Genomic DNA, 27,522 nt, shown 5'->3' on the forward strand with positions numbered 1-27,522 from the left:
GGCCTCAACTTGTCAATATCTGTTTTCCAAATGTTGGCGAATCGCAAATTCTGGTGGTGATTCTGCTGGATCTTTAACATTTTATTATCCTCCAGAAAGTGAGCCAAATCAATTTTCTGTCAATGATTGTCAGTTCATCGATAACAAATTGACATTATTTTCAACTTCATGGGGAGGCGCTGCCATTTTCTTCTATTCAACTTATTCTTGGACGAATGGAGTAAAATTCATCACTTTCTGTTTCTTTGATGGTAACACTGCAACAAACGGCAGGGGGAATGATGTGTTTTTTTACGGAAGTGATATTGCTCATTCTCCATTCCAGCAATGCGGTTCAACAACCCCAACAAAAAGAGTATGAAATGCAAGAACAGCTGACAATGCAGTGTATAATGGCTGGCTCCCCCTCATCTCCCAGAATAAAATTGCTCCAAATAATTAAACTGATTCCGACAACTGTGGCAAAACACAGCAAAATCACATGTGCCACCATCGAAGATGTTCCCAACGGCTTCATTTCTCCCTTCAGCGATGCCTCCCTCCCTCCTTCTCTTTCTCTTTCTCTTTCTCTTTCTCTTTCTCTTTCTCTTTCTCTTTCTCTTTCTCTTTCTCTTTCTCTTTCTCTCTTTCTTTTTCTCTCTCTTCTCATCTCCTCTTTCACTCCCACTCAAACACTCTCACATTTCGTACCCCAAATACAAAAATCACTCGAAATGATGAACTTTTTCTTATATCCTTTTGATTTCTTCAATTGTTTCTTCTTATTTTGAATAGTTTCTATTTCATTGCAAAATTCAAAAGCTTTCATCTTCTTTTCAACTGAAGCATATACCATCACTTGCCTTTCATAGATCCCTAAATCAGCACAGGTTGTATTGCTTCTTCGTCATTTTCCATTTGCTTTGGCTTCTTCTTCAAATGAAAATAAAACTCTCTGCTTAAAAGAATGCTTTCTATAATTTCTTCTCTTCAAATAGCATTTCTTCAATCATATCAACAAGCTCTTCTAAACTTTCAATTTCTATTGCTGTTTTCACTTCACCTTTTTTGTCCGCTGCAGAAGCTCTCATTTCATAGAATTATCCTTCGCTTATTTGTTTTCTTATAAATTTCTATTCCTCTCTTCATTTCTCCTTTGATTGCTTGATGAATGCGCATGTTGTGTTATGCAATCTCTCAAACATCATCCATATTATAATATGTTCCAAATAACGACTTTTGCCTTGTTCTTTCTGTTTTCTGTGAATTCTTTCATCTTCCAAATGAAAAAAAATCAGAACAATCCTCCTTCTTTTTTATTTTGCACTGCTAATAGCCTATTCTCCGCTTATTGTTTCTTTTATTTCGTTGTCTCATAATTTCTGCTGATATTCCATGATAGAATAAATATTTCTTTCGTCTTTCTGAGTAGGAATGAAAGATATGGTTGGAAGTCGAATTCGACGAGAATTTGAATGAAACGAATGCAAAAACATTTGTTGTTTCTAATCGAAGAAGGTGCTGAAGAAGAAGACGATTTTAATGAAATGAATTCAATTCGTTCAAATTGCCTTTTTTCCATCACGAGAATCGCGAATGAAAAGAAGGATAATTCTGTGCCTGATAAGCCCAGACGAAGAAAAGCAAACAAAGAAATTATTTGCTCAATTCTGCGGAGAAGCTGAAAGAGAAATGGAATGAAATGAGTTGGATGGAGCTCTTCTGGAGGAAGTTGAACGACAAATGTGTACAAGACTCATTTGAAGAAAATGAAGAAATGTTGAATGGATTCGAATTTCATAATAGCCATCAGCAGCAACTGACAGAAGATCCATTCCTTGTTGCAACAGAGAATTTGATGGCTATTCAAACATCAAAATTCTCAAATGCGAAGAAGCTGCTCTTTTCATCAACCAAGTTTAAAAAATATCATCAATGAAGAGATCGAAGGAGAAGGAAAAGGAGAAGAAAATGTGTTTTCTTCAAAAATACAACTTTAAATGGATTGTTCCTGAAAATGATGCACAACATGAAAAAAAAGCTGCTCATTGGAATGGAAATAAAAAGATATAAAATAAAAATAATTAGTTTGGGGCTGATAATTAAAATTCCTCAAAAGAACACACCTGTCCTTTCTATCGCAAATGCAGAGGATTGTCCAATCACTGATGCTGTCAATCTCCTTTTCCATTGTTTCTCAGTGCTTCTTTCTCGGTCTTCCTTTATTCTCGCACAAACATTCTGCTTTTGATATTATCATCCACTTTTTTTCTGAAAAAAATAATTCTGTATTTCAACTTTCCAAGAGCTGTTCAATTGTTGGCATTCTTCTTTTCATTCTCATCAAAATACTTTGAAATCGAATTTCTTTTCTTCCCCTGCTCCAACTGAATACAAAAAAATATGCAATTCCCATCTGCTGATTGTATCTCGACATCCAGCCTCTTCTGATGTTCTCCTCAGAAAAACAAAGGAATTGGCCATTTTTAAAATTTATCAGATTCTTGCACTCTGAAAAGATGGTTTATAAAAGAATCTTCTCAACAAACAGGAACAATAAAAAACGCATACATGCAAATATTTTGATTTTCAAAAAAATGTTGAATTTTCTTTTAAGACGCTTTTCATAAAAACCATCTCGCCCAATTCCATCATCAATTCCCCTCTTTCGCTGTCTCGTGCAACCTCTCAAAATAATATCGCCCATTCCGCAGAAAATATTTGTTCACCGTCTCTCATTTCAACAAGGAATATTTTTGTTCTTTCAAATCAAATGATCTGAATATCCATTACTGCAAACACAAAAAAAGATTTATCGATTTATCTTTCTTTCTTTTTTTGTAACGCCTTGCCAAATAACACTAACAACGCAAAATGGTATAACAACTTATGCTTTCATGATTATTTTTAGCTTTTGTTTTGCGCCGATTTCTTCTTTCCAATGATATCTGAATTCAAATCAAATGGCGAATTTTCGTTGTTTTCTGTCTGCAATGTGATTTCAAAAATGCAGACAACGAGTAGAATCAAAAGGTTTAATGGTTTGTGCTTGTTATTGCATTTGAATTCATGATTATTGTGATTTAATTTATTCTTTATTTATTTGAAGAATTGTTTTCTGGATTGGAAGATTGTGATGAAGATGAACAGAAGCGAAAAATAGGAGAAATGAATGAAATAATTGATGGAATGAATAAGGAAGAATTTGAATCTGTTTTCACAGAAGAACTATTCGAGAAAATGGACAAAATGATTGAAGAAAAGAAACTATCAATAGAAAATGCAATTTTGCTGCTGAAGCACATGGGCTATTGCAAAGCGTTAAAAAATGTTTTGACTCTATTATTTGAAAGATCTTCATTGAACAAAAAATTTGAGAAGATGATCATTGATGAAAATGAGAAAAAGGAAGGAAAGGATGAAAAGCTAATTACTGATCTTAGTGAATGCAATTTATTTTTAGGAGGGTTAACATCATTGAAATTGAATTCTTTTTGTGTGCGTTGTCTGCTGAAAGTTGCGTTGAAGAAAGAAGAAGATGAGGAGAATCAAAAAGAAGTGGAAATGGCACTTTTGGCGCTGAGTTGCATTAAAATTTATTTTGTTTGAATATTTCAATTTTATTTTTAAAGTTATTGATATTTTTTCTTATTTTTGAACAGAACATTGAAAGAGATCTTTTCCTGGACGAGATCAAAGAAATCATCCAATATCATGAAAAGCATCACAATTTGACACGACTTGCCTTTCAGTCTATTTGGCAGTTTTTGATTATTCTATCGTTCAGCACAAATTACATGGTCGACGTTATTGTGGATGAGATGAATTTTGTGAGAGAGACAAAAAGAGAACTGGAAGAATTAACAAAGCGTGTTGATTGGAAGAGAGAGAAAGAAGCGGAGAAAGAAGAAAAAGAGAGGAAAGAAGAACTTGTTTTGAAAAGATGGCTGCGAATTTTAGAACCTTTCTTTGTTCAATGCGGATTATGGAATAAAGAATGCTCAGGGATTGTTGAAAGCATTGTTCAGGTATTTCTAGAATCAAGAGATTATGATAGTGAAATAGGCAAGGAATGCGTTCGATTATTTGGAGCAGCAGCTGAAAATGGAACAGTGAAACTTGATGCCTTGCTGAAAAGTGGTGCCATTGACGCTGCTTTGGAGGAGATTCCAAAATCAACGATCAAAGGCAAAATGACATATTATTGCTTGAAATTTTTTCAATTGATTTCAGTGTGTTTGAAAATAAAAGAGATTGATGAAATGGAAAAAGCGAAGAGAAAGACATTCAAAATGGAGATATTTGACAAGTTGGAAGAAGAAGGATACGAAGATTTCATCATAAGTTTTCATGGAATATTTGGTTTTCTTGGTGAAAATTTTCTTATAAGATTATCTTTGAATATATCTGATTATTTTGTGAATACCTGAGGAAATGAAGTGCTTTGTATTTTTGTAACTCAAACTTTTCATTTTTCTTTTCTTCCTTTTTTTAACTTCTTTTATTATCTCCACTCAAACAATTGAACCGTTTGATTGAAATTCTCTGTGGGGATCTGATCGATCCAAAAAAAGTTGAACCTTCAAAAAATGATTAACTCTTGTTTTCTCCTTTTTTCTTTTTTTTTTATTATTATTGTAATAATTATTTTATGATTCAGTTCCATTTCAAAGAAGTTTTAAAAGAGACCTAAAAAATATTGATTCAATTGTTTTCTATTTTGTGAATTGTTGAAAACAGAAAAAGAAAAATTATGAGTTGAAAAATTTAATGAATCTCATTTCCTCAAGTTCAAAAAAAGAACGTGTGAAATATTCAAAGTTGAATGAATACAGTATCATCAGCAAAATAGAATCTATTCGTTTTTTGAAAGCTAATAATGATATCTTCATACCCTTCTTCTACCATCTTTTCAAATATTTTCCTTTTCAATTCTTTTCTTTCCTCCTCTGTAGTTTTCACTTCTCCCTTTTCTTTCAACCGCAATGAAATCAATTGAAAAAAATTAATAAATTCATATATCATTCCTCTATTCAATGTTCGCCGCTGAATCTCCTCCAAAGCAGCATCAATGGCGCCACTCTTCAGCAAGACATCAAGTTTCACTGCTCTATTTTTTGTAACTGCATTAAATAATTGAATGCATTCCTCGCATATTCCACTGTGATTATCTCTTGATGCTCGAAACACATCAACAAGGCAGCTAAAAAGCCCAACATATTCTTCGTTCCACAATTCGCAGAAGTAAAAGTAATTACCAATCGAGCGGCTCCATCTCAAAATAATATCCATTGCTTTCCTTTCTGTTATCCCCATCTCTTCTTCTTTCTTCTTCCAATTCACATTTCTTGTGAGTTCTTCCAATTCTCTTGCTGCTTCTCTTCCAAAATGCAGCTCATTCACAATAACTTCTTCCAAGCTATTATCAACCCAAAATCGGTAAATCAAAAATAGCCAAGCAGACTGATAGGCAAGCTGTGTGAGATTGTGATGCTCCTGATGTTTGACGATTTCTGTAATTTCCTTCAAATATAGTTCTTGTTTCACTTCCTAATCAGAAATTAGAAAATTGCAATAATATCAAAAAGGAAATAGAAATGTTCATACACAATATCCCATTTCGCTCAAAGCCAGCAAAGCCATTTCCACTTCTGTTTGATTCTCCTCGCTTTCCTCTTTCTTCAATGCAGCTTTCAGAAGGCCAGGCACACAGATTGAAATCAACTCTGAAGAAAAATCGAAATGAAACAAAAGATAACATTCACAAAGATCAACAAGAAGCTTTTCGTTTTTCTCTTCTTTTTTCTTTTCTTCTTCTTCCGTCATCTTCTCAAATCTTCTGCTAAGTGAAGATTTTTCAAAGCATGGATTCCACACGTTTTTCAGCACCTTGCAATACCCAACATGATTCAGCAGCAAAATTGCATTTTCCATCGTCAGTTTCTCTTCTTCAATCGTTTTATTTATATTGTTGAACAGATCAATAGTATAAATAAGTCTAAATTCTTCTTTATTCATTTCATCAATCAATCTGTTCATTTCTTCGATTTTCTCTTTTTGTCCTGAAAAGCTGCAGCTTTTCAATTCATCAAACAGTTCTAAAGAAACAATTTCCCCCAAATGGAAAAAGCCATTGAGCTTTCAAAAAAAAATACGTGAAAAATGAACAAACTTGAAAACTTCTCCTTTGGGGCCATCTCTCGATTTCTGTCTTCGGTTCCACCATCAATGAATTCTTCCATACTGTTTATTTAAAGTGCAATCTATTTGCAATGAATATACTCAATAATTAAGCAAAACCAAATAAATATCAAACATCATTCACGATCCAACAAATAGAGAAGGCTACAGTCACTATCCAAATTGTTTAACCTTTGTAAAAAAAGATTTGGAAACGAGTTCTATGAAAGCAGCCTGATTTGGCTGAGCGAGGCAAGAAATGGCAGTTTTTTGTTTCTTGTTGATCAAACCAACAGAAATTCATCAAAAACAAATGGAGAATTGTTATTCGATTCATGATGCTCCATGAAATAGTTTTCTTCCTGTTTGGGAATTGAATTTATTCACAATATAGAAATGGAACTTGATGGAAGAAAATAACTGCAATCAAGCAAAAGGATTGAGAAGAAGAGTTTCGTGACTTTTTAAAGTTATTGATTCTTTTGTCAAAAACCAAAGTACAGCTAATGTTTGCATTCTTGAAGGGTCTCGTTGGTTGGTTGCTTTTACAGTTTCTGATTTCATTGAAAAGGATTGAAGTGATTGCTGAAGACAAAAGAAGTGAAAAGTTCCAAAATCGAAATGGATCAAACAAGCAAAATGTCAATTGCAATTCTTTACAAAGATGCCAAACGAATGGCAGAAGAACAAGGTTGGATGGTTCAGTTGCAACAGCATCATGGGCCATCAAAAAATGGATTATTTGAAAAAAATCTATCAAAATCGGTTTCACTGACCAAGCTGCCTGGCTTTGCGCTAGATAAGAGTTCTGCAATGCGTTTTGCTCATCCTTTTCTATTCGAATGATTGAGCATTACTGTCAGCAAAATGCATATGGTTTCGGATGAAAAGAGATTGGAAAAGGAATTTTATGGAGAAGACTCTATTGCAAAAGAACAATGAAAAAAACGCACAAATAGTTATTCATCTTCTTCAGAGACCAAAAGCATTGATATTATCGATATGAAAGGAATTGGCCAACATTTCAGCTTCTGCTCCATCAGAATGAAGATGAATAAAGAAAACTTTTGTTTTTTCAAGAAAGATGCCCTTACGGAAATGAGGCGTTCATCAGACAATTCAAAAACTCTCCCTTTTTGCTTCAGCAATATCAGCGCGATGTAAATGTGTTAAAGAATGAAAGGACCTCTTTTCGAATGTCTCAACAATCCATCATTTTTGTATCAACATCATTTTCAGATGAAAAGTTTCCTTCTTTCCTGCATTTGAGCTGCTTCGTGATGAACACCTTGCAGGCATCGAAAACAACAACATTCAAAAATTTTTCATCGCCTTCTCCTTCTCCTTCTCCTTCTCCTTCTCCTTCTCCTTCTCCTTCTCCTTCTCCTTCTCCTTCTCCTTCTCCTTCTCCTTCTCCTTCTCCTTCTCCTTCTCCTTCTCCTTCTCCTTCTCCTTCTCCTTCTCCTTCTCCTTCTCCTTCTCCTTCTTCTTCTTCTTCTTCTCTTTTTTCTTTTAATCAACAATTTCCATATCCTTCACAAACAGCACAGTTGCTGTGTTCTTGCTTCAAATTGCAGAACTTCCTCGTCATCTGATAATCTCAAATTCCTTCTCCATAGAAGCCGGTTACATACAAACATCTTTAAACCCTTCTGAAAACTCCTCAGTCGAAAAAAATCTGCGCATTTTATCGTATTTGCTGACACAAAAGGAAGAAACTTCACACACACACACACACACACACACACACACACACACACACACACACACACACACACACACACACACACACACACACACACACACACACACACACACACACGAATATCTTTTTCTGTCCCTTCAACCGCTCCCACAAGCAGATTCTTCGCATTGTCTAAATAGAAATGGCTTATTTAATAAGTGAAGGAGGAGAAGGCGCCACGCTTAGATATTTGTTCTGTTTGCATTCCATCGCGTTCTCCGCCTGCTGGAACTTCGAAACTTGCGTTGCCTCTTCCTCGTCACTGCCAAAAGAAGAATTAGCACAAGCAGAAGAAGAAGAAACAAGGCCATTATCAACTTTATCTGCAACCATCTTTCAACATCATTGGAGCGCCCATCGGATCAGCCGATGCAAAAACACGGACAATTTGTCATAGCTGACGACTCTCACACCTCCTCACCCATCCTCTGCCCAGCATTTAACTGCCTTTTCTGAGCACACTCCTCCTTTATGTTGTGCCTCTTATCAGGCATGCTGAACAGCCCATTCTCCCTCGCTGTCTACGCCTTTGCCTGTTTCCCCTCCGTCAGCCCCGCCTGCTGCGTCTCGGTGTCAAACGCACCCACAAACACTCAACCAAACACACGCGCACACTTCATCGCTGTTCTGTTGACCAGAATCTTCTTCACGTTGCCTGCTTCTACTTTTTCTTCGCTCCACAGTTCCACCTCAAATCTTTCTCACGAAGTCGTTAAAACTTTCACCGAATCATTTGTGTTTCATTCCAACAGACACTGCCATTGCACAGCCCAGCATCGGTGGATACACTGGTATGTGTGCATTGGAATGGCTCATCAGCTCCTTAACCGATTCAGATGCCTCAACCAAATCAAAGCTTCTCTGCTTTTTCTACGTTTCATTTGGCAAACATACAGATTGTATTAGCCATGTCTCTCACTTGAATCTTCATTGCATTTACGCCATTCCATATCACCCGCGGAAACAAGATCTCCAAATACTCCAGAGCCAGGCACCTCTTCATCGTTGGGCCTTTGCTGCATCTACGACATTTCGTCCTTTCAATTGGCTGGCTTCTCGGAAGCTGTCCGTTTAGCTCGTCTGCACCGTCACCGCCTGCCCATCTGCAACGCGCACACATACACATCATTCGCTGATTGCCTTGTTGGTTCAAGGCACTTCTCTTCGGCCCTCGACCAGATAGAACAGCCACAAACGCTCCGCTTTTCCGTTAGAATTCTTTTTCTTTTTCTTCTTCTTCTTCTTCTTCTCCCTCTTCCTCCTCTTATTCTAATCGCTCCACATAAATCAAACAACTTTCTTCCCCTTTCTTCTTCAAAGGCTCTGTTTTTTCCCTTAATTATAAACAAACTATTCGCTGATATTTTCAACAGCTCCACAACCCAAATCATTTCAATAATTTCTATTCGTGGAAGGAATCCTCAAACACAGATCAGTTTCGACAGATGCAGCTGCTGCTCCATTCTCATCTTCTCTTCCTCGGCCTCAGTCTTCACAAACATCTGCTTCTCCAGTTCAATAACCTCCACAACCATCTTCATCGTCGTTATTTGTTCTTCATCAATTTTTTTTTTTTTTTTTTTTTTTTTTGAAATTCTTTCCGCAAACCCTCTATCTGTTTTCTGTTGGACGCCCGCCTTTCTCCTCATTCCCATCACCTCCCTCTTTTCCTTTATATTCTTCTCCATCTTCTTCTCCCTTTTCTTTTCCCCTTTCTTCTCCCTCTTTGCCTCATTCCAATCACCTTCCTCTTCCTCTTCCTCTTCTCGCTCCTCCAGCACCGCCAGCACAATTGCTGCAGGTGGCAGAACCACATCCTCCATCCTCAGCCCCGCTGCCGACAGCCCCTTCTCCACAATCCCCCCCACTTCACACACTGCAACCCCTCGCCCCATCACTTCGTGATCCTGCTTCACCACCACACACCTCGACTGCGGCGATCGCTACACCAGCAGCAATGTTATAAACAGATCGCATTCACGTCTTCCGCTGCAAAGATCCGTTTGCTCCCCAACTTCGTGTCCACCGACGCTGCAAGCGACAGATGCGGCCCCACCAGCGGAACCGAAAGCATCGCCGAAAAATCCACATCGTGCGCACACACAACACCCCCATGCAGCACCGCCCGCCTCGCCACAACATATCCCCGCAGCGTCTGTGGCTCCCTCAGTGACGACTATCTGTGATTTTTATTTATCTCTGCCTCCTCAGGCAACACAATCCTAAGCCGCCTCTCGATGTCGTCCATCGCTGCTGCTGATATATATGGAACTACCACCGCTGACGCATCTGAAGGGAAAATTTCAGGAGCTGATGAAGATGATGGCTGATCATCTCCTGCTGCCTTCTTCTCTTCGCTTCTCAACCTCCAGAATGGTGAAGTTGATCTGCGTTCTTCTCCAGTTGAAGAAGACGAGGAAGACGAAGAAGACGAAGGTGCTGAGCGAAGAAACAACTGCCGAGCTTCCCCGGCCACAAGAAGCTTTTTCAGATACACCGCCACTTCTGCCTGCAGCTCTGCATGTGACAAAACACAACAACCACATTCGGATCACGAAGGCCAATCAACCGCGAAAGATCGCTACCATCAAGCGATATAAAGCAATTGGTTATTATTATTATATTTGTTGATCATGCATTGAAGTTCAGAGTGAAGAAGAAGAAGATGATGATGATGATGATGATGATGATGATGATGATGACGATGACGATGAAATTGAATACAAATCCTTCAAATGATTATCATCGATGCATACAGTATTAGCAACAGCTGCGGCTGCAAGTCGTGTCTTTTCAGCAGATTAAACAACTTCAGAAGTCGAATGATATGAGAGACCGTCAATGTGATGGAATAGAAAGATGCTGCTGATGAAACATTTTGACAGAATCAGATGAATTTTGAGTGAAATGGCGGGCGTTTTCTCTGATGGCTGTGCGGCTTTTGTGGGGAAAATGGAGGATTGAAAAGTCCATTAAATTTGAATTTAAATTCACATATATTATCCATTATGACAAGATATGGCAACAAAGCCTTGCGAAGAGATTCCGATTGGCTGAGTGAAGATTGCGTTTGTGCAAAAGGATTTCTCACACAATGAATCAAAATTCCCTTCAGGTCTCTTCATTCTTTGAAAACAGTTGCTGAATTACCTGATTCATAACTTCAGGTATTTTTTCCTATTGAAAATGATGTAATTTGCTCGCTTTCATCCAGATTCAGCTCTTGAGCACAGCTGACTTTGATGCCTTTTCAACACAATCATCGTGCAATTGAATCCAAATTGCTATTATGTGTTAAAAGTGCTCAATAAACAATTGAGAAAAAAGCTCACAGCAATCATTGTTGTGATTCCTCCATTTGTTGAACCCTGTATTTTTTGATGTTGGAGATGGCCTTTATAAATTTTCCTTGTGGACTCATTTTGCAACGAAACATGTTTTCCATGTCCTCCTGCCGTTTGTGTGCATTTTGCTTTGAATCATCAATTCTTTTTGATTTTTTGCTTTTTCAGTTCTTTCTTCTTCAACAATCCTGAAAGTCGCCTCAAATGAAAACAGAAAATAGAAAAATAAGACAAAAACCAGAATCATTCATGCATACGCACATTAACATTCCCTGTCTTTTTTAATTTAATTCGCTTTGTTTTAAAAAATAAGTATTCTTTTCTCTTCAAGAAGTGCATTTGCCTGTTTTGCTTTTTCTCATCAGCAAAACTCCTTTTTGGCATTTGATGTTTCCTAGACAACAAAATTGGAGGAAATCCAACTCATGGAAAAAAATGTCTCAAAATTCGAAATCCATAGAAAAATCATTATTTTCGATGGTTTGATCAAACAGATACAAAACAATTTGCATTTCTGACCTTCTCAAGCCAAGATCATTTGTATAGGTGAATATTCATTTTTCACACTTTTTTTTAAATATCGGGCAATTGTTTTTGTGGTTGCAACCTTTTCGTTTTGCAAGATAATCAAACATGTTTGCATTTATCGATTTCTTTGTTAATTGCACATCATCTGCTCGAAATCTACATTTTTTTCACGCTACAAGAATGACGTTGTGCATCGATGATAAGCATATCGATGAGATTCGAAAGATTCCCACAAGAGAAAAATTTTTGAGTTTGTTCAATTTTTCTATTTTTTGTAAGAGGATTCAGCAGACTTTGCTTTCTTTTTATTCTGAAGAGTTGCTTGACGATCTCGAAAATTGCGATGAAGATGAACAAAAACAGAAACAGAAAATTGAAGAAATGAATGAAATAATTGAAAGAATGAATGAATTTGAATTTCTTTTTATTTTATATGTAAAAATGTTCGAAAATATAAAAACAATGGTTGAAAAAAAGAAAATGTCGATGGAAAATGCAATTTTGTTGTTGAAACACATTGTGTATTACGCGACATTGAAAAGAATTGAAGTTTCTAACTTTGAGAAATCTTCGTTGAGCAAAAGAATTGAAAAGATGATTGAAAATGAAGTCAAGAAAAAAGAAAAAAAGAACGAAAATCTACTGATTGATCTTTGCGAATGTTTTGTTTTTCTTTGCGCTACTAATCTTTCTATATTGCTTTCAATTTGTTTGCCATGCCTTCTGAAAGCTGCCTCAAAGAAAGACGAGACCGAAGAAGCTCAGAAGGAAGTGGAAATGGCGTTGCTGGCTTTGAGCAACATCAAATATTATGTATGAACATTTCTTTTTCATTTTTATTGTGTTTTCTTTTTTTCCCCTCATATCTTATTAGTTTATCGAACGAGAACTGTATTTGAAGGAAATTACAGAAATCATCGAACATCATCAGAAACACAGAAATCTTACGCATCTGGCCTATCAGTCTGCTTGGAAATTTTTGAATTATCAATTTTTTGTTGACAATAGCTTGGAAGATACTGTTGCGAATGAGCTGCATTTTGTCGGAGAAGCAGCAAGAGAACTGGAAGAGCTGACAAGAAATGTGGATTGGAACAGAAAAAAAGGAGAAGAAGGAGGAAAAGAAACGAAAGAAGAGTTTATTTTGATAAGATGGGTCGAAACAATCGCGATTTATTTCCTCAGATGCAAATTAGAGAATGAAGAATTTATTGGGCTTTTAAGCAGCATTGTTCAGGTATATCGAGCAGCCAAGGATAATCACAGCGTTATTAGCAATCTCTGCATTTCCTCCTTGAGAAATGCAGCAGAAAGGAGAGTTGTGAGAATTGAAGACTTGTTTAAAGGAGGAGCTGTGGAAGCTGTTTTGGAAGAGATCCAGAGACAAACATTGAATGAAGGCAGGACAAATGAATGCTTTAAATTCTTTATGAATGTTTCAAGGAAATTGAAAGAAAAGAATAAAGATGAAAGGGAAGAAGAGGAAAGAAAGGCAACGAAAAGGAAGATTTTTGAAAAGATGGAAGAAGAAGGATACGAAGATATCATCATAAGCTTTCATGAAACTTTAAAGATTTTTAACAGACGATATTATTATGGACTATCGTTGAAAATTTCTGATTATTTTGTGAATGTTTGAGGAAATGAAATTCCTCGAATTTTATGGCTCAAAATATTTATTTTTACTTTTTATCATTTCGTGAAATTGAAAATAATCATTTGAGTATATATTTTTTATATTTTATTTTTGTTTCGCTTCATTAGATGAACAGATTGAATTTTTGAATATCCTATTTTTGTTGCTGTTTCTTGGGGTTAAGAAGTGTCTGAATGAAAAATGATTTGCTGTTTTTCAAAGAGAATAACAAACAAATGATAATTTTCCATGAATCATTTTTGTTTCTCTCTTGCATTTTTTTACTCCAGAAAAAATGTTTATTTCTTAAAGAAAAAAGAAATGAGAAGAATATTGAAAATGAAGGAATTCATTTTTGAATTTTCACAGCATCTCATAAATGAATGAGAGAGGATAATTAACAATTGCCTCTCTCCATCATCTACAAAGTGCAAAATCAAAAAAAGTTTGTTTTCTTTTTTTTTTTTCACTGATTCTTTCTTTCTTTTTTAAGCATTTTTTCAGACAAATAAGAAACACCTTAAAAATAACTCATCGCTTCGATTATCTGTGTTTCTCAAAGCGTTTTATCCAAATTCGCAAATGTGAAATATTGTTAAATTTAATTATGATAAAATACACAAAAAATAAAACTCAAGAAAACAATTAAGAATTGATAAAATGAACTCAACTATTGATAATTGGAACAAAAAACAAAAATGCTGAAATATGTTTTTTAATCGCAAATTGATAAATGCTATAAATAACGATTGCATTCCTTGCATTTTTCATAAAAAGGAAGAAATGCATCAAAAAAACAAGATCAAAAGCACTAAGAAGAAAAGAAATACCTGAATATATACAAAAACATTTGCTAAAAATTAATTTCTATCAAATAAAACAAGAAAAGAAAAATTCAAGAAACTATTTTCAATTTTGAAGAAATTAAAAATACAGAATGAAACTCGCACTTTAACAAGATTTCATGAAATTAAAACAAGGCAAAAACAAGATAGAAGAAGTGATTATCACAAATGATTTTTTAAGAATTGTCACGTTCTAGCTCATTGTTTTACATATTTGAAAGCGCTGTACTGTCTTCGCTTTTTGTTTCTTTTCACGCACACGATACTCACAATAACAATCACCACCACAACAACAGAAAAAACGCTTGTGGAAACAATGATTACAACAAGATGTGTGGTGGGCATTGCCTTTGGATCGTCTTTCTTCTGTTTCACCAAAATCACATTTGCAGAATGCTTATTCTCTCCATTAATAATCCCACTCGAATAAGTCAAGCGACAAACAACTGATGTGTAATCATCAACTTCAAACAAAGATGGAGGAATCCTCACTTTCATTTCTGTCTCATTTGTGTATTCAGAAACTGGGCAATTTGCCCATTTCATTTCTTCTCCTTTCCTTTTTTTGGACACTTCAAACGTAAGTCCACACGGAAACAAGTATGACCCGTGCACAACTGCTTCGATTTCTTTCTCAATTTCATTTTCTCTTTGAAGTTCATTCTTTTTGCTGGTTTCATCTCTTTTCAGCGTCACATTCTTCAAAGAAGGAGAAAAGAAATATGAATCCATGTTCTCAGCAGCTGTTCCAGATGCTTTTTCATCAGATAGCATTCCAAATGGCTTCCCATCAAGACCATCACTTCCTGGAGACAACGATTCCACCAGAATCCCATCTCCATTGATTCTAACATTGTGCCGCAAAGATGGAAATTTCTCCCAGCCAGCATCGATTGGATGGTTGTTTATGAAACTGCAGTTGTACAAATGCAACGTAGTTGAATGAGAAAGTATTGCTCCATCACCAATGTCAATAAATGAGCTGTCATTAACATATGCTAAAGACGATTCATTCAGAAATAAAAGTCCTGAATCCCACGAACACAACAGATTGTTCTCTTCATTCCTCTGATTCAAATGTTCCTCGTTTGTTGCATTCCGAAAAGCTCTGAGGCTGTAAGCTGCCTCATCGCTCCCACGCTGACTTTTTCGGGTGATATTTTTGTTTCTTCCGTAAATTACAAGTTGTGAAAATTCTGTAGTAACTCGCCCAAATTCAATCAGCGTATATGGAAGTAATTTTCCTTCTCCTCCAAGCACGTTTTCACCTTTCAAGCCAGTGAACCAAGGCCGAAATACAACATCTGTAATCTGGAAAACACATTCCCCGTATATCAAAGTTAGCGCATCTCCTTCGATCGCGTCTGGATATTCAAAATCCAAATGAAAAAATGAAAACATGCTGATTTCGTCTCCGAACACTGCAAGTGCAAAGTCGGTTTTTATATTTGCTCCAATTCGAACGGTTCCTCTGCTCTGTTCACCTTTCAATGAAAGCATTGATACGGAATCATTAACAGAAGAAAACTTTGTAACTTGGCATCCAGAAAACGGCTCGTTGACAAATATTTTCTCGATGATATACAATGACATGCGATTTTTCCAAGATTTGTGTTTGGCAACATCACTTAATTGAGAGCACGGTTCTTCTTTTCGCCCGCATGTTTTCTCGTTGCTTGCTTCTTCGCCTCCAACAAAGATGTTCACTGAATGGTATGGCAATATATTCTCTTTGTCTGCTATTAGGTCAATAATTCTTCCATCTTTCCTATCTTCGAGCAATATGTAATTCTTCTTCCCGTAAATCCCTTCCATCTCTAAATAAAATTGATCTTCATCGATCTGCTTTCTTCCTTCTGGGAAAGACAAGTAAATATATTCCCCTTTCTCTGCTGCACAATTCGTGAACTCCATATCTTTCAATTCAAGTTTCAGCGTTTTTGTGACTTCGTCTGTGGCTTGAATAAACATCGCTCCTCCTTTTGACTCGTCATTCAGATGAGCACTCAGCCTATCTGCATTCGCGTTTGCAATTCCGCACGAACAATTCGTGAAATGCATTCGAAAAAACAAGCAAGGATGCTCGCTATTCGTTATTTCCAAATATATTGCACCTCCCAATTTGTGCTCTGTTGACCAGCAATTTGTAAAAGTGCAATCATCAAACTTTGCAGATTGGCATCCTCCCATTATAGTCAAGACCGATTGCGTTTTGCTTTTCGTGGTGATCGAGTCCAATGTCATGGCGAAAATTTCAATTTTTTGAGAGGCTTCAGCAAGTATCAGTGCACAGGAAGATACAAAATGTGAAATCTCTATGCTCTGAAACATCAATTCTCCAGATTTGCATTCAATAAGCACGCAGCTCAGCTCATTCCCAGTCTCTATATTGCTGATATTCGTTTTTTCCAATTTTGTTTGTGAACCTTCTCCTTCCACAACAAGTAATCCTTGATTTCTTCCACTTTCTCGTTTTGTATCCACGCAAATATCGGCATAGCTAATGTATAAAAACCCTTTGCCTTTAACGCAAAACAAGGCGTCACCATTTTTCACTTTCTTTTCGTCTAAAGCTGTTGTTATACCAATGGCATTTTGGTCTCTGTTCTTCAGTTCGATGTGTCTCCCATCAATTATAATTGGCTCGGTATCGAATTTATTGCAGCTTTCTCCTGTGTGGATCAATAATTTTCCTTCAGGCTTACAATGCTCCACTGCCTTTTTAATAGTTTTGCATGGTGTATTCCCTGATAGTCCACATTCTTCGCTGTCAACCCCGTTTTCTCCATCAACTTCAACTTCATTCTCTTCATTGAGTTCCATTTCTTTATAAGTAATTTCAGAATGGCATTCAGTAATTCTTTTCTCGTTCTCTTTTCGCAAGCTGACATCGTCCAAATTCAAAAAAGAGGTTTTTCTGCTCAAGTGTTCAAGGCATCTTTCGTGCATTTGGTCCATGTTTCCTTCATCGTCTTCTATTATTTCTTTACGTTCGTGTAAGCGTGCGGTAGAATTAAGACTCAGACAATCAATTCCTTCACATGCACAATTAACATTTCTCCAGAAAACCGCATCCCCCTTTTCTCTTTTTGTTTGCATGTCTTCATCTCCTTTCTTTTTAATGCAATTGATGTCGTAGACACAGCAAAAAATGCTCACAAACAAAAACATATCGCAATATTCCGAAATTAAAATTATCCTTTATGATCATAACCATATATTTATTTCAATTTTTGATTTTAATTTTTTCGAAAATAAAAATTTAAATTAAAAATTTAAGAAATTTAAATTATTTGCTGTTTATAGAACTTTGTGATAAGAAAATATCTCATTCTGAAAACACTTTGAATTGAATTTCCAAAATACTCTACATAAACAAATTTTCTTGTTTTTTTATTTCAAATCATAATTGAAGAAAAACAATATTTCATCAATTTATACTTGAAATATCTCAATGATAAAATTTAAATATTTCAATTTTTTTAAAATTATATGGTTAGATGATCAAAAGAAAAGATATTTGAATCTAAAGTTTGAAAGGGATATTGAATGAATGAAAGGAAATTGATTTCATGTTTTATTTATTGGAAAAATATAAATTGGATTATGAATTTTTTCCATTTTAACTTTCATAGATAGAGAGAGATGTTTGCTTTGGTTGATTATTTTGTTGATTGATAAGTTGAAAGCACAATTATTGTTATTTAAACTCTAAAAATAGATAATATTAATGCTGTAGAGGGAAAATCAACAGCTGAATTGCGAGAGATTCCTCTTTCAGAGAAGTTTTCGAGTATATCTGATTATTTTTATATATTTTGCGTTCTTAATTGTTTTGAAAAGAATTAATCCGCCTGTTTGATAAACTTTCTTTTGGAGAGCCGAGCCGTATTAGCGATAAAATTTGTTGTTTGATTGACAAAATGAATGAGGAAGAATTAAATTCTTTTTTTGCGAAAACTGTTTACGAAAAGATTGGAAATATGTTTGAAAAAGATGAAATTTCTTTGAAAAATGTTTCATTGCTGCTGATATGAATGGGACGTTGCAAAGTATTGAAAGGAATATGGAATAACAACTTTGATGATTGTTCATTATGTAGAAAAATTGAATGCCTGCTAACTGATGAAGCACAAAAAAAGGAAGTGAACAATGAAAAGCAAATTACTGATCTCTGCAAATGCTATCTATTATTAAGTGATTTTAATTTTAACGTTTCGAAGGAACTGATGATTTTTATTGTTCCTTGTCTGCTGAAAGTTTCGTTACAAAAAGAGGAAAGTGAAGAAACACAAAAAGAAGTTGAAACTGCCTTATTGGCTTTGAGTTGCATTCCTGAATTTGTGGTATGAGCATTTTAATTATATGGCATATGAATATGGGTGATTCTTTTTGAAAAGTCACAAATGTCTAATTTTCATAAGAATCAAAAATTTCATATATAGCTATATATTTTGTTAACAAGTGTCAAACTACACTTTAATGGAATCTATTTCTTGATAATGCGATTTCAAACATTTTTGAGGAGATTTGTGAGCTGAAACAGAAATTTGAGCAAAATATGAAATTTTTAAAGTATTTGAGAATTAAACATTTGTGACTTTTCAAAAAGAATCACCCATATGTTTATATTTGCATTTGTTTCATCATAGTTAATCGATCCGGCATTGTACCTGAACGAGATAACCGAAATCATCCTGTACCATCAGGAGCATCGTAATCTTTCGAGACTGGCGTATCAGTCTGCTTGGGGCTTTTTGAAGACCAGGTTATTGTTGGGAGGTGGGCTGGATGGTTTGCATGCGAAAGAGATGCATTTTGTGACTGAAGCAGCAAATGAACAAGAAGAGCTTTCATATTGCGTTGATTGGATGAAAAAGGAAAAACGAATTATGGCGAACGGAGAAGAAGAATATGATGACGATGATGATGATGAAGAAAGAAAAGAAGAAGAGAAAATTTCTGTTATTAAGCGGTGGCTGATGACGATATACATCTTTCTCTTCTTCTTCCAGCTGAGTGACGCAGACGTGCTGATGCTGACAAGCAGCGTGGCCTGTTTAAACAGAAAAGCGAGGGTCAGCCGCATAAGTGTTTCGAATGAGTGCCTCTCTTTGTACGTCAGTGCGGTGGATGCGAAAGAGCATGTGGCATTTGAGCTGATGAGGATTGGTGCAGGGGCAATTCTGGTGGGAGAGCTGCAGAAGCCGACGCTGCACGAGCTGATGGAAAGGTTGTGCTTGAAGTTGCTGAAACAGCTGTCACGGGGGTTTTGTGAACGTGTGGAGAACGAGGAAGCCAGGAGGAAGTTAAAGATGTTGCAAAGTGAAATGTGCGAAATGATGGAGGAAGAAGGATTTTATGACACTATTTTGAGCCTCAAACAAATAATTGTTGGACGCATTTTTAATATCGATAGGTATTTAATTGGCAATGAAAAAGATTATGATGCGCTTTGTTTTGTCTGTTGAATGTCTTTCTTATTTTTATTTATTTATTTTTTGAAGATTTTCTTCTTCATTTAAAATATTCTTTCTTTACTGCGAGTGTCAATTTGTCTATGAAACAATTATGGGTCTTTGTGAATTCAGTTGAAAACTCGAGCCTTTTATTAATTTGATAATTTACACCTTTCATTTTTGTTCTTTTTAATAAAAATAGATTAACATTAACTAAGTGGGAAAATTATAAGATTCAGATTTCAAACAAAAACTGGATTTTTTTCCCATTTCAAAAATTTAATTCAAAGAAAAAAATTTGAAATTCGAAGTTAAATAAGTATTAAATAAAAAAGTTTGTTTCAAATAATTTGAACAGAATTTTTCCATTACGGTGATTTATAAACCCGAACATTTTTTTGAAAACCCGAACAAAAAATAAATGAATTTATTTTTGTGCATTGTGTATTGACTTCGTTTTTAAAAAAAATACTAATAATAAATATAATCAACAACCTCTTGTTTCACAATTTTTCGAGAGTTTCTTTCTTTTTTTCCATCATCAGAAATATCATCATTTCAAATTTTCAATGTGTTGAATTTTCTTTTTTTCGGTTTTTCATCTTCAAACAAAGCCTTTTCAATTTCTTTACTATCTTTTTCTTCATTTTTTGACTCTTTTCTTTCATCCTTTTCTTTTTTCCATACTATCAAAAAAACTTCATCAGTTATTAATTAACCAAAATAATCAAACCTTTTTGTTCTTTTCTTCAGAGTGACGGAACGTTCTTTTGGAAGCTTGGCTAACACTTCGTGCCACTGATGAGACAGCACTCCGCTCTTCGCAAATGATGATTTGATTGTTGAAGGCAACAAAGAAGTTTGCAAAGCTTGTGGAAAAACATCAGCCAGTGCTTCTCGTCGCAAAATAACAGATGAAGAAGAAGGTGCTTCATAATTAGCATTAATTGTTTTTTTAAAAACAGCAAATACGCCATGATCCAATGACTGTGCAATGTGAGTGGTGTGGGGCACGAAGGTGACGACATCTATTAAAGAATCGGCAAACTTCTTCCATCAGTCAAGCTGCGCTCTCGATGAATGCGAATCAAAAAGGAGAAGTCACCACTCTTCATTTCTCTTTTAAATTTTTCCTCTATATCTGTATCCTGTCTGGAACACTTTTTCAGCATATTTGAGGAATTGCGCTTCAGTCATCCATCCTTCATTTTCACTCCAAACATCCAACTGCGAACTCAGAACAAGGCGCACTTCATCAGGTAATTTGTGACAAGGCCACAGATCGACGCTTTTTAGGCAGTAGCCATCAGCTGCAACTGCAACGACGAGAGTTGCATTCGGCATATTCATCGGTGTTTAAAAGAAACAATAAAGCATGTCTGAAGGATGGAAAACAAGAGAAGAGAAAGAATCAGAAAGTCTTAGAGAATAATCATCAATATTGAAGATGAGAGAGTTAGAATAATAATATTGATCATGAAGGTTTTGTGAAAGAGTTAAAAATGGAAGAAGAGTTTGTTGATTTGATGCGGAGAGCCTTTGGATGTCGACATTTTGAGGGTGGAAATCATTAAGCTCGAGGTTCATTTTGACATATTGAAAGGGACAGGCTTTTGAAATGTTTTCTTCTTCCACTTCTTGGTCAATGTTGTCTTTCCTTCCATCATTTATAACATTGTTCATCTGAAAGGATAAAAAATAGATAAAAACAACAAATAAAAAATTGTGACAAACTAATTTCCTCATTTACGCTGAATTGAAACTTGTCCCACTTTCACATTCTGTTTTCTGCACTACCAATATAGTTTCCTTTTCTTCCTGCTTGAATAATTCTGGTCTTCAATTTTTACCTTCCTTTCTTCCTTTTTCCACCGCTGCAACTGCCCTATCAATTGCAGAGCGAGTGAATTCCTTCATGTTTGCAGCATCAACAACCAAAGCTTCTCCATTAGCGATAATTGTTGCAACTCGTTCTTATCTTCTTTCAATATGTCGATATTAAAAGGATCTCATAAAACTTCTAATTTTCTTTAATCCTTGTTGTTTTTTATTTTCGACAACACTCATTTCAAAAAAATTCTGGTGATGATCTTTTCATTTTTTTTAAAAAAAAATTTTTTTTTGAAATGAAAAGAAATTAAAAAAAAAGGCGAGATATAACCTCGTTGACAGACAAGTTGAGCAAAAGTACAGATAGCAAATGAAAAGTACTCTTTTTCTAATTATTATAAAATTATTATTATTTGGCGAAACTTCGTCTATCATGTTCTATCTAAATAATTCGAAAAATACAAAAATAATGGGTGAGATCATTGACTGAAATTGTTCTTTCGCGTATCTTCTCATATGGCTTTAAAACATTAATGGATTCTGTTGTTTGTATATATAATTTTAATTATTATTTATTTTCTTAAAGAAAAATTTCATTATTTAAATTATAAGTAACAAAAACACAAATTCTTTTTTAATGTCTTTGCTTGGGAACTCCGCTGACGAGAAAAGAATGCATCACCTTAAAAGTGCTTGAATAATCATTACATAGTTGGTTCATGGTATAAATAATATTGATGTTTGTAATTTCAATTTTTTATTGAAATAAATAATATTTTGTGAAAGTTTTTCAATTTATATGTTGCATAGATCAGAAAACCGAATAAGTTAGTTAATAGCAACATATAATGGACAAAAATTTGTTTTATGCATTGAGTTGAATAATTAGGCGAACGCGATTAAAGGAATGAATGAAATTGAACAAATTTTTTACAAAAAGAAAGTTGATAATAAATAAAAAAGCTGGATTATTTAAAGAATTTCATAGTGTTTGTGTGGAAGAGTTTATAGCATCTATGCAGAACACAAGATTGAGGAGATGATTTTGAAGAAGAAGAGAGTGGGAATAAATGGGAAAATGATAATTTATTGTATTTTTTTATATTTCACTTTGTTTCTATTTTTGGATAGAAAAATCTTGATAAGATGAAAATGAATTATTTTTCTTTTATATGTTTTTTCACAAACAAAAGAAAATCTATGATATTCAAAAGGAAGTTGTTGATGTTTGGCTTTTATTGAATTGATTGTGTTAATTTGATTTATGTTTCTCATTTTATGAATGAAAAAAAGTAATTTCAATTTTACATTAAAATATGTGTTTGTTTTATTTCTCAATAGCTTTTGTTATAAAAAAAACAAGAAAAATGAAAATTCTAATGAGATTTCTTTTATCCTTTGTATTTAACGACAAGGTTTCAAGAATAATAATGAATGTGAACTCATTTTTCTTATCTTTTGAAAAATTAAATATTCACATTTTCAACAATAATTTTGAAAGTATGTGAAACAATAAAACGCATCAAAAAACTTAGAATTTGCTGTGAACAAAAGATATCAGAAAATTATCATCGATAGCTTCAACTGCCCCACATCTCAACAAGTTAACAGCTTTCAAATCTCAACTTTTCATCATTCAACTCAAGGAATAAATGCGATCACAACCTATTTCTCAACAATTCTCCTATTCCTCTCTGAATATCTGAACAAGGTTTCAAAAAAAATATCACAAAATTTTTGATCTTCGATTGATCGAAGTAGAGAAAATCACAACGCAGGTCCAGTCATCTCATAAAAAGCTCCTTCGCTTCTGTTTCTTTTCCTCCTTCCTTTTCTCCATTCTCTTTCTCTTTTAATCCACGTCTCTTGCATGCACTTCCAGTTCTTTTTCAATTTTTCGAAAAAAAAATAAATCAAATTGACAACAGCGCTTTTGAAAATAGTTTATAAATAAAAAATCTGCTTATTGAAAACTCTCTTGCAGATTTCCGCTCAAGTTGAACCAGGCAGTGACGCTCCCGATGATATGGGATGACATCTTTGATTTCATCCTAAAAACATTCTGTTTTTTCTTTTTAAAAAAAAACAAAAACTGAATAAAAATTAAATAAAAATAAAATAAAATTAAAAAAAAATAAAAAATATGAAAGAGGAGAAGAAAGAAATTCAAAAACGTTGAAAACATAAAAAAGTTTAAACATTATGAGAAAAAATGCAACTCAATGCCAAAAGAGCCATTTCCACTTCTTTTCGTGTTTTTTCTTTTTCATCTCTTTTTCAACAACCATCTTTTCGTTCTTTTTCCTGCAATCGAGAATTTGAATATTTTTCGATCCAGATTATCCCCCAATATATTGAAGTATTCATTGCGCTGCAATAACAATAATGCATCTTCCAAAGATGATTTTCTTTTTCAATTCTGGTTGCAAATTATCATTTATATCTTTCTGTGCTAGTGTAATCAAAACATTCCAAATACAATATATCAAATGCTCCATTTATTTCTTTAAGTTATTTAACTTCTGAGATATACAGATACCAAATCGAATACAAAATATTATTTATTTCAATAAAAAATTGAAATTACAAACATCAATATTATTTATACCATGAACCAACTATGTAATGATTATTCAAGCACTTTTAAGGTGATGCATTCTTTTCTCGTCAGCGGAGTTCCCAAGCAAAGACATTAAAAAAGAATTTGTGTTTTTGTTACTTATAATTTAAATAATGAAATTTTTCTTTAAGAAAATAAATAATAATTAAAATTATATATACAAACAACAGAATCCATTAATGTTTTAAAGCCATATGAGAAGATACGCGAAAGAACAATTTCAGTCAATGATCTCACCCATTATTTTTGTATTTTTCGAATTATTTAGATAGAACATGATAGACGAAGTTTCGCCAAATAATAATAATTTTATAATAATTAGAAAAAGAGTACTTTTCATTTGCTATCTGTACTTTTGCTCAACTTGTCTGTCAACGAGGTTATATCTCGCCCACAATTGGATAAAACTTGATTATAGTTAGTGTTAATAATGGTGGACACTTTCAATAATGGTGGACAGTCGCATTATTTCAACAACTATTGATAGTTGCATTTCATCAATTTACCCATTTATTCCTTCAATGAATGCAAACTTATAAGTCATTCAAAAATGAAACAACTTGCTCCCAAGAATAAAGAAAGAGACATTTTCTATTTTCGGAGAAACTCGGAGAAATAAGATTCTCCGAGTTTCTCCGAAAAGAAAAAATAATTTTTATTAAATTTCACCGTATTGGATAAATTATTAAAACAATTCACATTGGTTTGTATTCAATGAGGGAATAATTTGGTTAATTGTCAAAAAGCAACTATCAATAGTTGTTGAAATAATGCGACTGTCCACCATTATTGAAAGTGTCCACCATTATTAACACTAACTATAGATATGAAAGAAAATAAGTTTGGAGGAGGCTGCGGAATATGTTCCAAAAAGAAAGAAAGAAAAAAAAAAGAAAAAGACAAAGACAAAGACATAGAAATTTAGAGTGAAATTTTTTGCAAATATACCATCATATGGGATGATATATTTTGCTCAAAAAATTTTGTTCCATTCAAAATTTTCTTTCCATTTATTAAATCCTCCTTCTCTTCTGTTTCACTTTCATCAAACCTCATTTTCAAAAAGCGACAAACATTCATATATATATAAGATATACTCAAATCACATTTGTAAAGAATTCGAAGAATTTTCAAATATTTTCTTATTTTGAATCGACTGTGGGTTTGATCGTCACAAACAAAAGATTTGTGCTTCTGGTGTTGCACAGCGGGACTTCTTGGCTTTGTTGCACTTCGCTTTTTGCGTCAGCTTATATTCAGTGGAACCTTTAAAACTGCTTTTGAAACCTTTTGTTTTGCGAAATCATCAACAATGTTTGCTGTTTTTTGTGTTTTTTTCGTTGAATATGAAGTTTTGCGTCAAAATAACATTTGCATACAACGAGCAGAATGGATGTGTGTGATGCATGCAAATCGAATGATGATGCTGAAGAGCCATCCCTTGCAGAGAAATTTTCGAGTTTGCTTTAATTGTGTATTTTCAAAGATCTCGTGTTTTATGATTTTTGATGCTCGGGGAAGAATTGCTTGATCAGTTAGAGTATTGCAATGAAGAAGAACAGAAGCAGAAAATTGAAGAAATGAATGAAATAATTGATGGAATGAATGAAGAAGAATTCGAATCAGTTTTCAAAAAAGAAACATTCAACAAAATAGAAAAAATGATTGAAAAAAAGAAAGTGTCAATGGAGAATGCAATTTTGCTGCTGAAACATGTTGGATATTGCAAAATGCTGAAAAATGTTTGGAATTTATGCTTTGATTCGTCTTCGCTGGGCGAAAAATTTAAAAAAATGATTATTGAAGAGGAAAAGATAAAAGAAGAAAAGAACGAAAAGCTGCTTGTTGATCTGTGCGAATGCTATCTTTTGCTTCACAAACTGTATTCTGAGAAGCTGATACCAATTTGTGTGCCTTGCCTTCTGAAATTTGCCTTGAAGAAAGAGGAAAGCGAGGAGACTCGAAAAGAAAAGGAAATGGCTTTATTAGTTTTAAGTCACATTAACAGTTATTACGTATGAACACTGTTATTTCCTTTTTGATATTGTTGTTATTTTCTAATTTCTAATTAGTTTTTTAGGCAAGAACTGTATTTGAAGGAAATTACAGAAATTATCAAAAATCATCAGGAGCATCACAATCTCACACAGCTTGCCTATCAGTCTGCTTGGGAATTTTTAATGAACCGATTTTACTTTGAAAATAGCTTGAAAGTTATTGTGAATGAGCTGCATTTTGGAAGAGAAGCAGCAAGAGAACTGGAAGAGCTAACAAGAAATATGGATTGGAAGAAGAAAGAAGAGAAAATGAACAAAGAAGAAACGAAAGAAGAGGTTATTTTGACAAGATGGATTGAAACATCGGGTTATTATTTTTATAGATGCAAATTAGAGAATGAGGAAAATGTAGGGCTAATCAATAGCATTATTAAAGTATTTCGAGCAGCGAATGATAATCACAGAGGAATTGGCCTCTGGTGCACTTATCCTTTGATAAATGCGGTGAAAAATAGAGCTGTGAAAGTTGATGCCTTGCTGAAAGGCAGAGCAATAGATGCTGTTCTGGAGAGGATGCAGCGACCAAAATTGGATGACGAAATAACAGTTGAATGCTTAAAATTCTTTAAGAATGTTTCAAATCGATTGAAAGAAAAGGAGAAAGATGAAAAGGAAGAAGAGGAAAGAAAGGCAACAAAAATGGAGATATTCGAAAAGCTGGAAGAAGAAGGATACGAAGATACCATCGCCAGCTTTCATAAAATATTTGATTTTCTTCACAGAGAATATTCTCTTGGAACATCGTTGAAAATTTCTGATTATTTTGTGAATATTTGAAAAAATGAGATGCATTGATTTTTATCACCATTTTTTCCCGTCCATCATTTCGCAAAATGGAAAACTATCCTTTGAAGAACTTTTCGTACGTTTTATTTTAACCAGAGGATTCTGCAAAAGGAAATGATTTGATGCTAATAATTTTCTGAAAAGAACAAATACTAATATCACATGAATAAAGAATTTTTGAAATTTCAAAAATCATTTAACCATAAAACTTTTATTTCGAGATGAGAAGACATTTTTTTTGTTCATCCTGAAAAAACAATAAATCGTGAAAACAATATGATTAAAAAATTTTTTTATCAAAGAACGGATTGATGAACTTTGGGAAAAGGAAAAAGAATTACAGGAAGCGGATGCTATTGGAATTTTGGACAGATTTTTCGAAGATTCGATTCAAAAAAGAGGATTAAAATACACAAGAAGTTTCACTCGAAATCGCACAAATGAAGATCATAATGATGACAACTGTTCTTACGACAGTGACTCAACATTTAGCAGTAGTGATTTTTCTTTGGAT

At 34.2% G+C, this 27,522-nt stretch overlaps 9 protein-coding genes across 9 annotated transcripts; 4 read left to right on the forward strand and 5 right to left on the reverse strand.

The window, feature by feature from the left end:
- Positions 1–3,280: 3,280 nt before the first annotated feature.
- Positions 3,281–4,409, forward strand: MONOS_7999 (uncharacterized protein; the record flags this gene model as incomplete). The annotated part of the gene is made up of 2 exons (XM_067878368.1): positions 3,281–3,582; positions 3,642–4,409. The coding sequence occupies exons 1-2, from the start codon at positions 3,283–3,285 to the stop codon at positions 4,407–4,409; spliced, it is 1,068 nt and encodes a 355-aa protein (XP_067720950.1). The 5' UTR covers positions 3,281–3,282.
- A 267-nt stretch (positions 4,410–4,676) lies between these two features.
- On the reverse strand, positions 4,677–6,441 carry MONOS_7998 (uncharacterized protein). Its single transcript, XM_067878367.1, has 4 exons — positions 6,296–6,441; positions 6,152–6,242; positions 5,587–6,077; positions 4,677–5,529 (listed from the first exon to the last, which is right to left on the reverse strand). Exons 2-4 carry the CDS (start codon positions 6,219–6,221, stop codon positions 4,795–4,797), a joined length of 1,296 nt encoding a protein of 431 aa, XP_067720951.1. The 5' UTR covers positions 6,222–6,242; positions 6,296–6,441; the 3' UTR covers positions 4,677–4,794.
- A 1,032-nt stretch (positions 6,442–7,473) lies between these two features.
- MONOS_7997 (uncharacterized protein) lies at positions 7,474–8,214 on the reverse strand (the record flags this gene model as incomplete). Its single annotated transcript, XM_067878366.1, has 6 exons — positions 7,474–7,668; positions 7,703–7,750; positions 7,798–7,858; positions 7,980–8,035; positions 8,084–8,165; positions 8,207–8,214. 6 exons carry the CDS (start codon positions 8,212–8,214, stop codon positions 7,474–7,476), a joined length of 450 nt encoding a protein of 149 aa, XP_067720952.1.
- Positions 8,215–9,324: 1,110 nt separating this feature from the next.
- On the reverse strand, positions 9,325–10,491 carry MONOS_7996 (uncharacterized protein; the record flags this gene model as incomplete). The annotated part of the gene is made up of 3 exons (XM_067878365.1): positions 9,325–9,846; positions 10,122–10,420; positions 10,473–10,491. 3 exons carry the CDS (start codon positions 10,489–10,491, stop codon positions 9,325–9,327), a joined length of 840 nt encoding a protein of 279 aa, XP_067720953.1.
- Positions 10,492–12,369: 1,878 nt separating this feature from the next.
- MONOS_7995 (uncharacterized protein) lies at positions 12,370–13,414 on the forward strand (the record flags this gene model as incomplete). The annotated part of the gene is made up of 2 exons (XM_067878364.1): positions 12,370–12,588; positions 12,650–13,414. The coding sequence occupies 2 exons, from the start codon at positions 12,370–12,372 to the stop codon at positions 13,412–13,414; spliced, it is 984 nt and encodes a 327-aa protein (XP_067720954.1).
- A 79-nt stretch (positions 13,415–13,493) lies between these two features.
- On the reverse strand, positions 13,494–17,467 carry MONOS_7994 (uncharacterized protein). Its single transcript, XM_067878363.1, has one exon. The coding sequence runs from the start codon at positions 17,425–17,427 to the stop codon at positions 14,455–14,457; it is 2,973 nt and encodes a 990-aa protein (XP_067720955.1). The 5' UTR covers positions 17,428–17,467; the 3' UTR covers positions 13,494–14,454.
- Positions 17,468–18,485: 1,018 nt separating this feature from the next.
- On the forward strand, positions 18,486–19,727 carry MONOS_7993 (uncharacterized protein; the record flags this gene model as incomplete). The annotated part of the gene is made up of 2 exons (XM_067878362.1): positions 18,486–18,602; positions 18,909–19,727. The coding sequence occupies 2 exons, from the start codon at positions 18,486–18,488 to the stop codon at positions 19,725–19,727; spliced, it is 936 nt and encodes a 311-aa protein (XP_067720956.1).
- A 1,110-nt stretch (positions 19,728–20,837) lies between these two features.
- On the reverse strand, positions 20,838–21,059 carry MONOS_7992 (uncharacterized protein; the record flags this gene model as incomplete). Its single annotated transcript, XM_067878361.1, has 1 exon — positions 20,838–21,059. One exon carries the CDS (start codon positions 21,057–21,059, stop codon positions 20,838–20,840), a length of 222 nt encoding a protein of 73 aa, XP_067720957.1.
- A 4,275-nt stretch (positions 21,060–25,334) lies between these two features.
- On the forward strand, positions 25,335–27,078 carry MONOS_12855 (uncharacterized protein). Its single transcript, XM_067865509.1, has 4 exons — positions 25,335–25,479; positions 25,554–25,624; positions 25,687–26,180; positions 26,238–27,078. Exons 2-4 carry the CDS (start codon positions 25,555–25,557, stop codon positions 26,997–26,999), a joined length of 1,326 nt encoding a protein of 441 aa, XP_067720958.1. The 5' UTR covers positions 25,335–25,479; position 25,554; the 3' UTR covers positions 27,000–27,078.
- The last annotated feature ends 444 nt before the right edge of the window (positions 27,079–27,522 follow it).

Source organism: Monocercomonoides exilis, assembly GCF_001643675.1.
Source record: "Monocercomonoides exilis strain PA203 chromosome Unknown scaffold50-658552, whole genome shotgun sequence".
In the NCBI taxonomy this organism is placed as follows: Eukaryota; Preaxostyla; order Oxymonadida; family Polymastigidae; genus Monocercomonoides; species Monocercomonoides exilis.

Coding starts and splice junctions, on each gene's coding strand:
- MONOS_7998 (XM_067878367.1), bottom strand. CDS start 6,221: ATGGAAGAATTCATTGATGGTGGAACCGAAGACAGAAATCGAGAGATG. Junction 6,078..6,151: donor CCCAAAGGAGAAGTTTTCAA/GTTTGTTCATTT, acceptor TTGTTTCTTTAG/AACTGTTTGATGAATTGAAA. Junction 5,530..5,586: donor TGAGCGAAATGGGATATTGT/GTATGAACATTT, acceptor ATTTCTGATTAG/GAAGTGAAACAAGAACTATA.
- MONOS_7994 (XM_067878363.1), bottom strand. CDS start 17,427: ATGTTTTTGTTTGTGAGCATTTTTTGCTGTGTCTACGACATCAATTGC.
- MONOS_12855 (XM_067865509.1), top strand. CDS start 25,555: ATGGATGTGTGTGATGCATGCAAATCGAATGATGATGCTGAAGAGCCA. Junction 25,625..25,686: donor CCTTGCAGAGAAATTTTCGA/GTTTGCTTTAAT, acceptor TGCTCGGGGAAG/AATTGCTTGATCAGTTAGAG. Junction 26,181..26,237: donor GTCACATTAACAGTTATTAC/GTATGAACACTG, acceptor ATTTCTAATTAG/TTTTTTAGGCAAGAACTGTA.